Genomic DNA, 16,092 nt, shown 5'->3' with positions numbered 1-16,092 from the left:
GAAGTGGGCAGCAACTAACAGAATGGTTTTTAACAGGGAGAAATGCAAAGTACTACATCTGGGCAATAAAAATGAAAAAAGCATATATAGAATGGGAGGAATAGGGCTAAGTGACAGCACATGTGAAAAAGACTTGGGTATACTAATAGATCACAGACTGAATATGAGTCAACAGTGTGATGCAGCAGCAAAAAAGGCAAATGCAATTCTAGGATGTATTAACAGAAGCATACAGTCTAGATCACGTGAAGTCATTATTTCCCTCTACTCCTCTTTGGTCAGACCTCATCTGGAATATTGTGTCCAGTTTTGGGCACCACATTTTAAAAAAGACATCAACAAACTGGAGCAAGTTCAGAAAAGAGCGACCAGAATGGTGACCGGTCTGCAAACCCTGTCTTATGAGGAAAGGTTGCAGGATTTGGGAATGTTTAGTTTGCAAAAGAGAAGACTGAGAGGAGACTTAATAGCTGTCTACAAATATCTAATGGGCTGTCACATTGTAGAAGGATCAACTTTATTCTCATTTGCACAAGGAAAGACTAGACGCAATGGGATGAAACTGAATGGGAAGAGACACAGATTAGATATTAGAAAAAACTTTTTGACAGTTAGAGTGATCAATGAGTGGAACAGGCTGCCACGAGAAGTGGTGAGTTCTCCTTCAATGGAAGTCTTCAAACAGAGGCTGGACAGACATCTGACTGGGATGATTTAGCGAATCCTGCTTTGAGCAGGGGGTTGGACCAGATGGCCCAGGAGGTCCCTTCCAACTCTATGATTCTATGATTCTATGAACTTGCACTATTGCTGACTGACTAAATACTTTTTTTCCCCACTGTATATCAAGTGCACAACCATCATTCTTTCAGGTGCCAGTGCAAATAACAGGAATTGGCAGCAATATACAATAGATCATATGCAACCAGAGGGCAAAGATATATAAAATTTCAATTCCATAAAGGTGCCTTACAAAGCGCGGCAGATACATCCACCGTGCAGGCGCAGACCATTGCCTGCCGTTTTACTGTTCTAAATATATATCAAATGCATAATAATAATTCAAATACAAATAACAATGAACAGAGTACGGCAGCAATATACAGTAGGTTATGAGACAAAGGTTCTTATGTACATACAAAAATATATAAGATATACGCGCAAAATAATAACAGCAACAAACAAGGATCATTGACGTCAGAAACGATGATCTTCCTCTTTTTCCAACGAGATGGATATCAAACTTCAGCATTTAGCAGTATAAATATGATTGCAGACATCAAGGTAATAGATTCACATTTACCAAAAACTGATAAGATAAAAAGAAGAAAACAATTAAAAAAACACCCTAAACCAATTAAAATAGAGAAATCAAGGAGCTATAATATTGATCAGAGAAATGGTGAAAAAGTTAACTTTTCATTAAGGCCATGTGGGGTCATTGTACCAAGCAGAACAATCCATCGACATTCCAACTGCGCAAGTTTTTTCTTCATATCTCCACCCCTGATGCCACAGTGGACTTTGTCTATCCCCTGTACTTTTAAACCCGATGGATTTGAGTCATGATGTAATTTAAAGTGCTTCGGTATGGTTTTAAGAATGGAGGGATCAGTAATATCTCTAGAGGCCAGGATATCCCTGACATGCTCTCGGGTTCTTACGCGCAATTCTCGCGACGTCAGACCCACATATATCAGATTGCAAGGGCATGTCGCATAATATACAACATACCGCGTATTGCAAGAAATGTAGGTTAAGATACGATATTCCTTTTTGCCATCAGAGGATAAGAAAGACGTAGCCCGTATTATATTGCTACACGCACGGCACGAACCGCAGGGGTAGCATCCCAAACGCTGTCCTTGTATGCCAAATATTTTAGGGACAGGTGCCACATAGTGACTTTTAACTAAAAGATCACGCAAATTTTTCCCCCTTCTCGCTGTCATCAACGGATGATCAGGTAAAATCTCACTCAGAATTGCATCTGTCTTAAGCACCGGCCAATGTTTTTGGAGGATCAAACGCATCTCAGACCATTGATTATTGAAGGTTGTAATATATCGCAACGGCTGTTCCCCACCAGTGTTGCGTTTAGTACCACATAAGAGCTGGCTACGTGGAGTGCCCCGGGCACGGCGATAGCCTCTCTTGATACATCTATTGCTATATCCGCGCTCGTGGAACCTGGAGCTTAGGTCCCGAGACTGACCCTCGAAGGCCTCATCCGAAGAGCAAACCCGTCTCATACGTAAAAATTGTCCTGTTGGTATAGCTCGTATGGTCGATGGGGTATGGGCAGATGTAGCATGCAGCAAGGAGTTAACTGCAGTTTCTTTATGAAAGATATCGGTTTGAATTTTCCCTTCCCCATCGACCATAATCTTCACATCCAGGAAGTCAATGACTCTTGCATCAATCTTATATGTCAATTTGATGTTATATGGGTTCTGATTCAACTCCTGGATGAAGCCCCGAAAGTCAGCCTCGGTACCCTGCCAAATCAAAAAAACGTCATCGATAAATCTATACCAGCACTGCGCCTGGGATGCGGCCTGAGCGCCGACACCGAAAATCTCACGCTCCCAATATCCCAAAAAGAGATTAGCGTATGACGGCGCACAGACCGCACCCATCGCAGTGCCGCGTTGCTGTAAATAAAATTTATCCTTAAAGGTAAAGAAATGATGTGTCAAAATGAAATCTAAAAGCTCCAGGATCAGCGAGCGAAGAGCAGGATCATAATTGCTTATGCCCAAGAAGTACTCCACGGCCAGCAAACCATCTACATGGCGGATGCTCGTGTAGAGTGATTCAACATCAATAGTAGCCAGATGCATGTCTGAGTCAATGCATAGTCCGTCTATCTTCCTCAGGACGTCCGTAGTGTCTCTGACATGGGAGGGCAGGGACTCGACCAGTGACTGCAAGTAATGGTCTGTAAACTTGCACACGGGGTCACACAGCCCCCCGATGCCAGAGACAATCGGACGCCCCGGGGGAGACAACGGATCCTTATGCACCTTTGGTAGCAAGTAAAAGGTGGGAATTACCGGGTCCTTCACCATTAAACCATCGAACACCTTTTGTGGAATCGTGCCCGAGGTTAAGGCACCATCCAAGATCTTAAATAGATCACCCCAAAATTTCCCCATAGGGTTACTATGCAGCTGAAGGTATGCCTCTTGATCTCTCAACTGCCGTAAAGCCTCCTCATACATCCCCACCGGCCAAATAACCACGTTCCCCCCCTTATCCGCTGGCTTAATAACCAAATCCACAAGACTGCGCAATTCCCTAATGGCATCATTCTGTGCCCTAGTGAGATTGCAGCGACTCCTACTCCTTGAGAGGTTTTTGAAGTCCTCCAAAACTAATTTATTAAAGATTTCAATTTGTGAATTGATGGAGAAAGGAGGGGAACGTGGCTGACCTAGGTAAGATGGATGCAGGAAAAGTACCTGTATTGGAGGAAGTTGCTCCCGTTACGAGTTCCTCCAAAGCGACCAAGGCCTCCTGCTCCTGAGTGGTAGATAAATCCATAGACCCCTCAGGTTTATGGTGAAGCTTACGCAGGACCACTTTCCTCAAAAACAGTTGTAAGTCCTTCATCGCTGAGAAGAAATCGAAAGAGTTAGTGGGAACAAAAGTCAAACCCATACTCAAAACCTCTGCCTGAGCATGGGTAAGAATATGATTAGATAAATTAATTACCTCCAATGTATTTTTGGGTTTCTTTTCTAAAGACTGAGGTGGGGTCAATTTTCGCTTATTTTGTGTCTTGCCTTTTCTTGTATTAGCTTTAACATATCCTAATCTCTCGCTCAGATGAAATGGGAGAGAAGGACCCCCATTCCCGTCCTCATCCATAGATGATGCTGATGAGAATGAGTTGCGATGATTTTTAGTAGGCATTCGCACAGATGGCTGTTTTTTCCTCCATCTATATACTCTATCCGTTGAGTAGTCGGATATATCCCTCTGGAATTTTTTGGTTTTAGAAGCAACAATATCCTTTTCCCACTTTGTAAAGTCCCCTTCCAATTCTTTATTCATTTTTAATAAAGCTTCACTTGTTAATTTCACCCGAAGGTCTGCTTGAACAGAGCCAATTTCTACTTCCAATTGATTCAAAATTGTCTCATTTTTAATCAAAAGGCCCATGTAACCCTTCGAACAATTGGATGACAGCTCCTCCCACTGCCTCCTAAAATTATCATCATCGATGGAAAAAGAAGGGAAGACCTGTACCCGTAAGCCCCGGGGTATCAGGCCCTTATCCACATACCGTTCCAAAAATGACTTATTCCACCATAGTCTGGTTTTTTTGTTTAATAAATTTTTCAACTTGACAATCAAGTCCTCAGTTTCTCTAGAATTGACAGCCACACTCTGGTCTCCACCAAATACCTCATTCAATTTTGTCAACCACGCTTGTTCGCGGGTCTTATGATCCATATGAACAGGCAGATGAGCTGTGAATATACACAGAAAGACATGGAATTGAATATAGAATATCATGCCTATATTTAATCACAGATGGACTTAAGTCCAAAGAAAAAGAAGGGCAACTCAGTACTAAAGCATACAACAGAGACACAATTGAGTTCAAAAACGCCCAATAAATAAGAACTACATTGTTCAATATAAAGTACACACAGAATAGTATCTTGTGCAAAAAGTATAAAATATTTTATTAGATTATTAGGTCATTAAAATATCAGTAATTACAAAATATGAGTCAGTACATTGGTGAAAGACAACATGGCCAGAACACTCGGTATAGTTACAGTGATCAGGTGAATAAGGGCTACCAAAAGGAAATTATATGGGGGATGGGTATCCCCAAGTCCTAAATTGGGCACATAGTCAAAAGCTATGTATCAATATGGATGCATGTGATGCCCTGACTGGGGTAAGTACTAAAGTGTACTATTACACGGCTCAGTAGCCAACCCATCAGTCCCATAGTAAATTCCTGAGCTCCTAAAAATTCAACCATCAATACAAGTCATAAAAGGATTTTTTCTTACCCATAGTGGTAATACCGGGGCTTCCTCGGGGGGCCGAGTGGCTAATAGGCTGAGGGATCTTTTATAATGAACTTGAAGTGAGTGCCAGTTCAATTTTAGTGCGCGCGGCCGTTTAATATTTCCCTATTTTAAAGATCACCATTAGGGCTCGCTCACAAGACCGTATTTTTTTTTTTGTCCAAGTGGCTGGCCATGGAAAAAACAAAACACACAGACCAATGTTATTCAATGGGACCATCCAGAGCAATTTTTATCACTATCTGTGTGTCTGTGTGAGAAAATTGCAGCATGCACTAATCTATTCCATAAATCAGATGAGACTCACCGTTCAAGTCTGTGTGCGTAATAAATAAATAAATCTGATGGCATACGGAGCCACAATATAGCATCTGATTTGTATGGATACATAGCAATTCTGTAACATAGGAAACTGCAAATGGTCCTGTAAGTTATTAATTAGTGCTGCCATAAAAAAATGAATTGCATATGGATTGACAGCCAGAAAATTGGGATGATATTTTTTTTCTCACCTATCACTGATATTATTTTAAGGCTGTGTGCACACGCTGCGGATTTTGCTGCGGTTCCGCAGCGGTTTTGGCCGCTGCGGACCCGCAGCAGTTTCTGCTGCGGTGTACAGTACAATGATTCCCTATGGGAATCAAAAACCGCAGTGCAGACGGTGCGGAATTTTCCGCGCGGATTATCTGCGGTTTTCAATCCGCAGAAAGAATTGACATGTCAATTCTTTCTGCGGATTCTCCTGCGGTTTGCCATCTCCTCCATTGAGGAGATGAAAAACCGCAGGGCAAAACCGCAGAGCAATCCGCAGGTAAAACCGCAGGTCTTTTGACCTGCGGTTTCACCTGCGGATTGTACAAAATCCGCGCGGATGAATCCGCACCTTTTCCGCAGCGTGTGCACACAGCCTTATATGCCCTTGTGAACCTTCCCTCAAATATAATTATATTGCAGTAAAAAGGCAATACAGTGCACCATCTAATAGACTCTTTTGATATGTAATGACTGGTAATAGTCATTATAGTTATGAGAGAGCCGTGCTAAATACAGGTCATGGGCATAGCCATCTTTTGGATTGGCAGCTCCTCCTGCTGTGTTGTTGTAGGAAATGAACCCCAGATTTCAGGCTATTTGTTATCAGCAGTGTCGTTACTGGCAAAATCTGGTGGCTGTTAATGCTATGTCCATGTATCTTATGTATCCAAGCCTACTGCATGTGATGTGTCAATTGAGCTGTTGTATCTAAGCCGATCATGTTTTGTACAGTGCTGATTCACATATATATATATTCTCATTGCATTCAGTTACTGTTATTTATCAGTTATGATGTTTGATACTACATTGGTGAACAATAATTTGAGCACATGATATTTCAGTCAGTGCTAGTTAATCTGTGTCTTTAAAGTTAGATTTATATTCTTACACTACATTGTGCATTGCATTAAGGGAAACCATACCAGTCACCAAAAAAAACTGTATTTTGATGGGATTGCCAACAAGAGCAGTCATTATAATGAGGCAGGCACAATCACATCTGTCGTCTTAGGTGGACACAGGTGTGATCTACCACCTAATAAGATGGACACAGCTGGATCGAAGGTCAGGCGGAGTACAACGTGACTTCATCTGCCTCATAAAGAGACTTATTCTGTCCGGGGTTCCTTCTGTATCCCTTTCTTTGGGTATTTTTATGCTACCACACACATAGTGCTCTTAGTATAGAATGAATGTGAACTAGGATCTAAAGGCCCCGGCAGCGAGAGACCAGCGATCAGCGACGCTGGTTTCTAATGTAAACATCGGGTATCCAGGAGCCGCGGCTCCTGGATACCCGCTGTTTACCTTGGAAACCGGCGTACACGCTGTTAACCAAGGTAAACAGCGGGTATCTAGAAGTCGCGTGGCTCCTAGATACTCGACGTTTACATTAGAAACCAGCATCCAGCGTCTCTGATCCTGATCGCTGGGGCTGTCTAACGATGTCCCAACAATCCCATCATGTCGGATTGTTGGTGGGATCACTGGGACATCGTTATGTGTAACGGGAGCTTAAGTGTCTAAGGGTATGTGTCGACGCTGCGTACTGGCAGCGCTTTGGATGGAGCGGAAACCCCACTCCACGCATAGTGCCCCCCTCTGTTGTACGCACGGTGATTCCAGATATGTTCATTGATCACATGCGGAATCACTGCATCGTATCCATAGACTAGATTATTTATCTTGTGGAGACAGAGCGTCTCCGCAAGATAAATAGACATGATGCGGTCTGGAAAGACGCGCCGCATGTCTGGATACGCAGGGCCGCCGGATGCGGCCCTGCACGCATAGTGGAGACGGGAGTTCATAAAATCCCCTCAACTATGCTGTAATATCAGGCCGCTGTAGATTGGACACTGCAGCTGTCACATGTGCTCAGTGTGAACCTGCTTTCATCTGTGAAGAGCACAGGGTGCCATTCGCGAATTTGCCAATCCTGGTGTTCTGTGGCAAATGCCAAGCGTCCTGCACGACGTTGGGCTGTGAGCACAACCCCCATCTGTGGTCGTCGGGCCCTCAAACCATCCTCATGGAGTCGGTTTCTAAGCGTTTGTGCAGACACATGCACATTTGTGGCCTGCTGGAGGTCATATTGCTGAGCTCTGGCAGTGCTCCTCCTGTTTCTCCTTGCACAAAGGCGGAAGTAGCGGTCCTGCTGCTGGGTTGTTGCACTCCTATGACCCCCTCCACGTCTCCTGGTGTACTGGCCTGTCTCCTGGTAGTGCCTCTGGACACTGCTCTGACAGACACAGCAAACCTTGCCACAGCTCGCATTGATGTTGCATCCTGGTTGAACTACACTACCTGAGCCACTTTTGTGGGTTGTAGAGTCCGTCTCATGCTACCACGAGTGTGAAAGCACAAGCAACATTCAAAAGTGACCAAAACATCAGCCAGAAAGCAAGTGTTCCCTTTATTTTTTTGAGCAGTGTATATATGTATTTCAATTGACATTAATTTATAAATGCAGCAATCTATAATGCACTAATCAGACAGTGTATATCACATCTGACAACTTGAATAGTGCACCACATTTATTTAAATTTGCCATTGCTCTTATCAAATTCAAATTTAATATGGATATATGAAATCCAACCTCAAATTCTAGGGACAATGATTGAGATTCCATTTGATTTAATATAATTAATCTGAGTCCAATACCCAATGGGGATCTAGTGGATTAGTGGTGAATATAACACACCAACACTATAAGATGTGATCCAATATACATCTTTAACTAGATAGTATACACAAACTCTATACAATGACTGGAGAAAACAGGACGATACGATGCAAAAGAATACAATTAAAAAATAATCTTATTAATATTCGACAAAAAAATAGATAAAAGTGTGATCAAGAATACTGGAACCACAATAAAAGAACACAGCCAAGGGGACAAAAGGTAAGTACCAAAATATGTATATGCACTCAAGGTATTCACAAAAATTGCTCAAAAAAATATTGAATAAATTAAATGCCAAGTGCACAATAATAGGTGAAAAATAATAATAATGGAGCCTACTGCAATGTCCGATCTATCAATATATACAAAAAAGTAATATGCTCACAAAAAAACAGGGTAAATACCGCTACAAGATGTAACAATAATGTTTCATTAGTAAAGTGCATGCATATAAACCCTGAATCAGGCAGCACAAAAGAGCATGAAAAAATGTGTGCAAATCACCGCTGTGCACGAAATGCCAAGGACATAGGGTAAGGCAGCCATAAAAAAATGTGAAAGAATCATGTGCAGCAATACCTATAAAGTGCTGGAAATGCAGGTCCCACAAAAGCGTGTTCTCACCCAGACAGTGCTGTTTTGCAAATGCTTCCTCTATGGGGGCACATTTTTTCATGCTCTTTTGTGCTGCCTGATTCAGCTTTTCTTTTAATTGCATTCAGTATAGTGGTTTGCCTGGTATAGCCAAACAATGTGATGGCTCTGTGAAATCAGTTGTAGTCAAAGATAACAGTGGTACATTTTTATTCACGGTTATAGCGTCACTCATGAATTAAATGCTAAACTGTGTCTTGTGCTTTTATAGGCAGAAAAGCTTCAAGCAATGCCAGAAGATGAGCGAAAGGCTAAAGCTGCTGCTGTCAGTGGCAGTAGACTTCTGACCCAGGAAGAATTCAAGAAAATCCGAGTTGCGCAATTGGCAAAAGAAGTAAAATCTGCGCCTGGGAAAGCAGAGAAGAGGAAAAATATTGAAATAGATAGTGATGAGGAAGACAGGTTTGTGTTGCTTTTTGTCCTGTTCTGTAAAGTAATCACTTATGGGTTTTGTACATGTCTGTTCTAGTATTAAGCTTAAAGAGGTTGTCCACCACTCTTTGATGGATGACCTGTCATTAGGATTGGTCGGGGTCAACACCCATGAGAGGTAGACACAACACTTCTGGTGAGTGGTGCACTAGTAGAGTCCAATCCCATCAACAGACATGAAAACTTTGCACTCAAATGTGTTCAATAGAGATAATATTAATCTTTATTTATATAGCGCCATCATATTCTGCAGCGCTTTACAGTTTAGAAGTTTGAAACACAACAGTCATAAGTAACGACGGTAACAATACAATAATTAAAGCAAAATAAGACAACCTGCTTGTGAGAGCTTACAATCTACAATGAGGTGGGGGAGATACAAAGTACAGGTGTTTATTTACAATGATGGTCCAGTCATCTTGAGGGAGTAGGGGGATAGATATAGTGACTGGGCTACCTACACACTTACCCATAAAATAACTTTGATTAGGGAATGTGATAGGCCACTCTGAACAAATGTGTTTTGAGGGAGTGCCTAAAACTGCAAGTTGTGGATGGTCCTAATTTCTTGGGGTAGAGCATTTCAGAGGACTGGCGCAGCATGGAAGAAGTCTTGGAGTTGAGAGTGGGAGGTACAGATTAGTGTAGAGATTAGTCAAAAGTCGTTTGCAGAGCGCAGCAATTGGCTAGGCCGATAGACAGAAATGAGGGAGGAGATGTAAGGGGGTGCTGCACTGTGGAGAGCTTTGTGGGTGAGAACAAGTACTTTGAATAGGATCCTGTAGTGAATGGGCAGCCAGTGTAATGACTGGCGAAGAGCGGACACGTCTGAGTACCGATTAGCTAGATGGACAACCCTGACTGTTGCATTAAGAATAGACTGGAGCGGGCAAAGTTGAGTGAGGGGGAGGCCAATTAATAGTGTTACAGTAGTCCAGGCGGGAGTGGATCAAGGCGACAGTGAGGGGTTTTGTTTCCGTGGTGAAAAAAGGGTGGATTCTAGAGATGTTCTTTAGGTGTAAGCCGCAAGAGATTGTATATGAAAGGTGGAGGAGAGATTGGTGTCAAACGTAACACCCAGACAGCGCGCCTGCTGCCGCGGTGTTATTATGGTGCCACCCACGGAGAAGGCAATGTCAGATTTAGGGAGATTAGTGGATGGCGGGAGCAGAAGTAGTTCAGTTTTGGAGAGGTTGAGTTTCAGATAGAGGGCGGACATGATGTTGGAGACTGCAGACAGTCAGTCACTGGCGTTGTGTAGTACATCGGGCTAAGGTCAGGGGATGACGTGTATAGTTGTGTGTCATCAGCATAAAGATGGTACTGAAAGCCAAATCTGCTGATGGTCTGTCCAATTGGGGCTGTGTAGAGGGAGAAGAGAAAGGGGCCAAGGACTAAGCCCTGAGGTACCCCAACAGTGAGAGGAAGAGGAGATGAAGTGGAACCAGCGATCAAAACACTGACGGAGCAGTCAGAAAGATACGAAGAGGACCAGGAAAGGGCAGTGTACTTAATGCCTAGTGACTGGAGCCTAGAGAGTAGGAGATGGTGGTCAGCAGTGTCAAAAGCTGCGGAAAGATCGAGAAGAATGAGCAGAGTGTGGTCACCTTTACATTTTGCTGTCAGAAGATCATTGGTCACTTTGAGTGCAGTTTCTGTGAAATGTAGGGGCGGAAGCTGGACTGAGAAGGGTCTAGGAAGGAATGAGTGGAGAGGTAACAGGTAAGGTGGGAGTAGACAAGGCGCGCCAAGAGTTGAGATGAAGGGGAGATTGGAGACTGAAAGAACACACAAAAATTGAGCTTACTGTAGTTTAAAGTTGGTATACATGCAGCATATAAACATAAGTTTACTTAGGCCATTAAACATTGAAAAAACCTACAAGAAGCAAAATAAACATAAACCTTGCTATAACTAAATAAATAAAAAGCAAAAGCGCGTTTACATAACACAGGGTTCTTAGTAATACAATTTTTGGTCAAAAATAGCATGAAAGCCATCTCACCGTCGCCAAGGTGACCCTGATCGAGACGATCCTACACGGTCTAATATTAAAAACCTTACCATGTGTCAAAGTTGACCTCAATGTGTGACTAAGGGCAGACAAAAAGGACCAGGTCCCGACCTAACGACTCCAGCCTGGGGAGGCTTTTGAATGTAAAAGAGATTGGAGACTGGTCTGTAGTTGTTTGTGCAGGATGGGTCGAGGGCGGGTTTCTTTAATAATGGAGTAATGATAGTGTTTGAAGGAGGATGGGAAAATACCCGAGGAGAGGGAGAGATTAAAGATTGTAGTTAGGTGAGTTGTGACAACTGGAGAGACCGGAGGAGATGTGAGGGAATGGGGTCAGTAGTGCATGTAGTCGGATGAGAAGAGAGGAGCCTGTAGACTTCTTCTGTGATGGAATCAAATGTGGAGAGTGAGCCAGGGGAAATGCAGGGAGGGATGAGAGTCACTGCACTTGATTGCTGGGAGTAGATTTGCTGATTGATATTATCTATTTTCTCCATAAAGTGGGAGGCCAGGTCATCAGCACAAATGTCTGTGGTAGGGGCTTGTGCTTTCGGCCTGAGGAGGGAGTGAAAGGTGTCAAAAAGTTTCTTGAGGTTGTTGGATAGTGAGATCATCAGGGTGGTGTAGTAGGCCTGTTTGGCCAGGTGGAGGGCAGAGTTATAGGTTCTTAACATGTATTTGAAGTGGGTGAAGTCTTCTGGTGTGTGTGTTTTCCTCCATAAACGTTGAGCACTCCTAGAGCATCGCTGGAGAAATAGAGTTTGCGATGTGAGCCAGGGCTGTTTTAGTCTGTGCTTGGAGGTTCTGAGGGTGAGGGGCACTACTTGGTCAAGGGTGCTTCTGAGAGTGTCATTATAGTCATGTACAGCCAGATCAGGACAGGAAAAAGAGGAGATTGGGGACAGTGATGAGTGTAGGGAGTCTGAAAGTGTATGAGGGCTAATGGCATGTAGATTTCTGAATGTGTGGAAGGTAGGCATGTGCTGGGGTGGGCGAGGAATTGTTAGCGTGAAGGAGAGAATGTTATGGTTAGAGTGGGGAAGCTGTGAGTTATTTAGATAAGAGTTTGAATAGAGCCGGACAAAGACCAGGTCAAGGGTGTTACCGTCTTTGTGTGTTTCAGAGATTGAGAGCTGTAAGAGGCCTAGAGAAGTGGTTAGTGATAGAAACTGGGATGCAAATGTGGAAGTGGGGCTGTTAATGGGGATGTTGTAGTCTCCCAGGATAAGGGCTAGTAGTTCTGAGGACATGAAGTGCGGCAGCCAGGCTGAGAAATGGTTAATAAATTGGGTGGGTGAGCTTGGGGGACGATATGACCGCTACTCTGAGGGAGAGGGGACGGAAGAGCCTGATGCTGTGGACCTCAATAGAAGGGAATGAGAGTGATGGAACCTGGAAGGTGCATTGTGGGGACAGGAGTATGCCGACTCCTTCACCAGGTCTGTTTGTGGGTCTCGGGGAATGAGTGAATTGTAAGCCACCATGGGAAATGTCAGCAGGGGAGACAGTGTCAAAATCCTGAAACCAGGTTTCAGTGAGGGCCAACAGATTAAGAGAGTTGTTCAGAAAGTAGTTGTGCAGGAAAGGAAGTTTGTTACATACAGACCGTCAATTCCAGAGGGCACAATTAAAAGGAGATGGAGTGCAAGAAATGTTAATAAGGTTAGTAAGGTTTCGATATGAGGTAGGGTAAGGGTTGAGGTTGGGGGGATGGTGGACTGTGGTTGGGTGAGATGTCCCCTGAAATCAGTAGGAGTAGGAAGATAGAGCAAGTAGTTTTTGGAATTGTAAGAAGTTTTTTTTTTTTTTGTGCGATGTGTTTGGGCAAGATGGGCTGAAGTTTTTCAGGAAGGCGAAAAGTGCATGGGAGATGCACATGGGAGAGGGAAGTATAGAGGGCTTGATGTGAATGAGTGGTGATGGAGGGCGGATAGGGCGGTGAACTATGATTGAAAGAATAGTGATGTTTGTAACCCCCACAGAACCTGCAATTCAGTGTGATGCTGGAGCTGCTCCTCAATGCTCCCCCTCCCTTTGTAACTGTAGCATGGTTTCAGCTTTGTCACTGTAAAGGATGAGAATGCACAGTGGAGATGCATTCACAAGCTCTGCTTAACAGGTCCTTCGCTGTCAGATGTTACTGCTTTGGGCTTCTGACATGTGAGGAAGACGTTAGCCTTCCTCTAGCACAATACTGACAATCCGCTTTTGTATTATCCCTGTGCCATAATTAGTTTGGTTTCCCCTGTCCAAATGGCTGAGAGAGTTAAGGGGGTTTTACACTAAGCGATATCGCTAGCAATATCGCTAAAACGTCACTGGTTTTGTGACATTATAGCGATATTGCTAGCGATATCGCTATGTGTGATACTTGCCAACGACCGGCTCCCCCGCTGTCCATCGCTGATTTCGCGAGAATGTCCGGCTCCATTTCTCGTCGGTCGGGGGCTTCCTGCTGAGACTTCCTGCTGTGACGACGAGCGACGCGTGGAGGCGGGCGGGAGGACGTCAGGATCGCTGTGTGTGAAAGGTGAGTATCGTGCGCTGCGTCGCTGCTGCATCGCTGTGAGATCTTTCTGTATGAAAGCTCACTAGCGATCATTTAGCGATGCACCAGCGATCCTGACCGGGTCGGATCGCTGGTCGGATCGCTGGTGCATCGCTAAATGTAAAATGGCCTTTAGGATCAGTTCAGTGATAAGCAGCTGTCTAGGGTAACACTGTAAAAAGAAAGAACACTTCAGTACAAGAGCACATTTGTATTTGGAGAGCAGTATAACACTGTGGTATCAGGATGTGAGTGGCGATTGCATAAAGAACATTTACCAGACAGCCTAACCAAGCAGATCAGGCAGCAGACACTCTGATTGGTTACAGTTTCATCACCATGTGCGGGAGCGAACTTCCTTATTAGAAGCCAGAACTTACATGGCAGACGATGCCCTCAGACCATCAATTAGAATGGTCTGTGCTGCTTCCAGTATCATGGAGGCTGTATAGGGAAAGGCAATTATCAGCAGTACACTAAAGTGGAGAGCTGTTTCTACAGAGGTCTCTTACAAAAAAAAAAAAAAAAAAAAAAAGTATATTATGCAGGGCTGTGGAGTCGGTAAGCCAAACCTGCGACTCCGACTCCTCAATTTCCCTTCCACCGACTCCACCTCCCACATATATTGCTTATATTTAAGTGAAAAATTTATTGTAGTACAATGTGTACATCAGACATTTAATCATTTTTATGATACAATAATCAAGACATTTAGATAGAACATAATATATATTTATTGGAATACAACTTTAGAACACAAAAAACTAATAAATTGTAAATATGTAATACACTATGTAATATCGATTTTATATATATATATATATATATATATATATATATATATATATATATATATACAGTGTGTATATGTGTGTGTAATATATATATATATATATATATATATATATATATATATATATATATACACAGTTGTGGCCAAAAGTATTGACACCCCTGCAATTCTGTCAGATAATACTCTATGAGCTCAAAAGCCTTTCAGGTGATGTGGTTTTTTAAAAAGCTGATCTGCTTTTGCAGCTGAAAAACGTATCCTCAAAACACGCAGGAAAAACGCTGTGTGTGAATGTAGCCTTAGATCAGGAATAGAACAGCCATTTATAGGACATTTCATAACTTTCCCAAATTCCTATGAAAAAATATTCAGCACATTCTGCATTGAATTACTGTACCCAATTTATTATATAATATAGGAGTCGGACCATTTTATTCCGACTCCACCAAAATGAGCTCCGACTCCACAGCCCTGATATTATGACAAAACCCCTTTTAATGATTATTCTGTTCAAAACCATATTCATTGATCTGTGTAATGAATGCTAATGACTATCGTCACTATGAAAGTCGGTTAATCACACCTGGGTTAAGGATTATGCTCTATGCATGACTACGAAAAGCAAGCTTTAATCCTGACTGGGGATCAGAAGTGCCTTGTGGGCGGTCTCTTCATGAGTGATGTCCTGGGTTTCCTGCTCAGAATGCACTCCAGACCCTCCCCTGCTTAACCCCTTACCTTATCTGACTTGCACTGTCAACCATTTCAAGGGGCCAAAACTACTGACTCCCTTTTTAAAAAGATGGAATTTTATTATTTTACTATTATATATAATTGAATACTTTTATCAGACTTGCCCTTATGGAGAACTATTCTTGCTGCTTTTATTTCCAGCAAAGGTGAATTGTTGTCGCTCCGAGATATTGAACATCTTCACAAAAAACCCAAGTCTGATAAGGAAACAAGGCTTGCTACTGTTAAGGTAAGCTTTTGTGTTATTATTTTTGCTTTATTATGACCTTTCTGCTACCACACTTGCTGCAAGGCCTCTAAGGCTTTGGTCTTGTAAAGCTACATTCTGTTACTTTTCCAGGTGTTTGTTGTTGGCGATGTTCAGAAGACATTTAGTACCTATAGGTTTGCCATATAATTATATTACTAAGGAGTAAGTAACCCTCCCCACCCATTGCTAATTCTATTTACTAAATGATGTCACTGCCCTGATCGTGTAGAACACTGAATCTCTCATTAGCAATTCTGCAATTGATGACCTTAGCTGCTGCCACTAGGGGGCATACCATGGGCAAAAAGTGTATGCTCCTCTATTGGTCATATCTCATCTGCTCATCTGAGTTTTGCCTCTTTCAGTTT

At 42.9% G+C, this 16,092-nt stretch overlaps 1 protein-coding gene across 3 annotated transcripts in view; it reads left to right on the top strand.

The window, feature by feature from the left end:
• Positions 1-16,092, top strand: part of SDAD1 (SDA1 domain containing 1) — a 204,422-nt gene that overhangs the window by 114,675 nt on the left and 73,655 nt on the right. For all 3 annotated transcript variants that reach the window (XM_073541097.1, XM_073541116.1, XM_073541107.1), the window contains exons 19-20: positions 9,146-9,336; positions 15,616-15,703. In XM_073541097.1, the coding sequence (XP_073397198.1) occupies positions 9,146-9,336; positions 15,616-15,703 (279 nt within the window). The remainder of the gene's footprint in view (positions 1-9,145; positions 9,337-15,615; positions 15,704-16,092) is intronic.

Source organism: Dendrobates tinctorius, unplaced genomic scaffold, assembly GCF_039654945.1.
Source record: "Dendrobates tinctorius isolate UK_male_01 unplaced genomic scaffold, ASM3965494v1 ptg000011l, whole genome shotgun sequence".
Lineage (NCBI taxonomy): Eukaryota > Metazoa > Chordata > Amphibia > Anura > Dendrobatidae > Dendrobates > Dendrobates tinctorius.
Note: the sequence above shows the minus strand (reverse complement) of the source record. Positions and strands in the feature narration are given on the sequence as shown.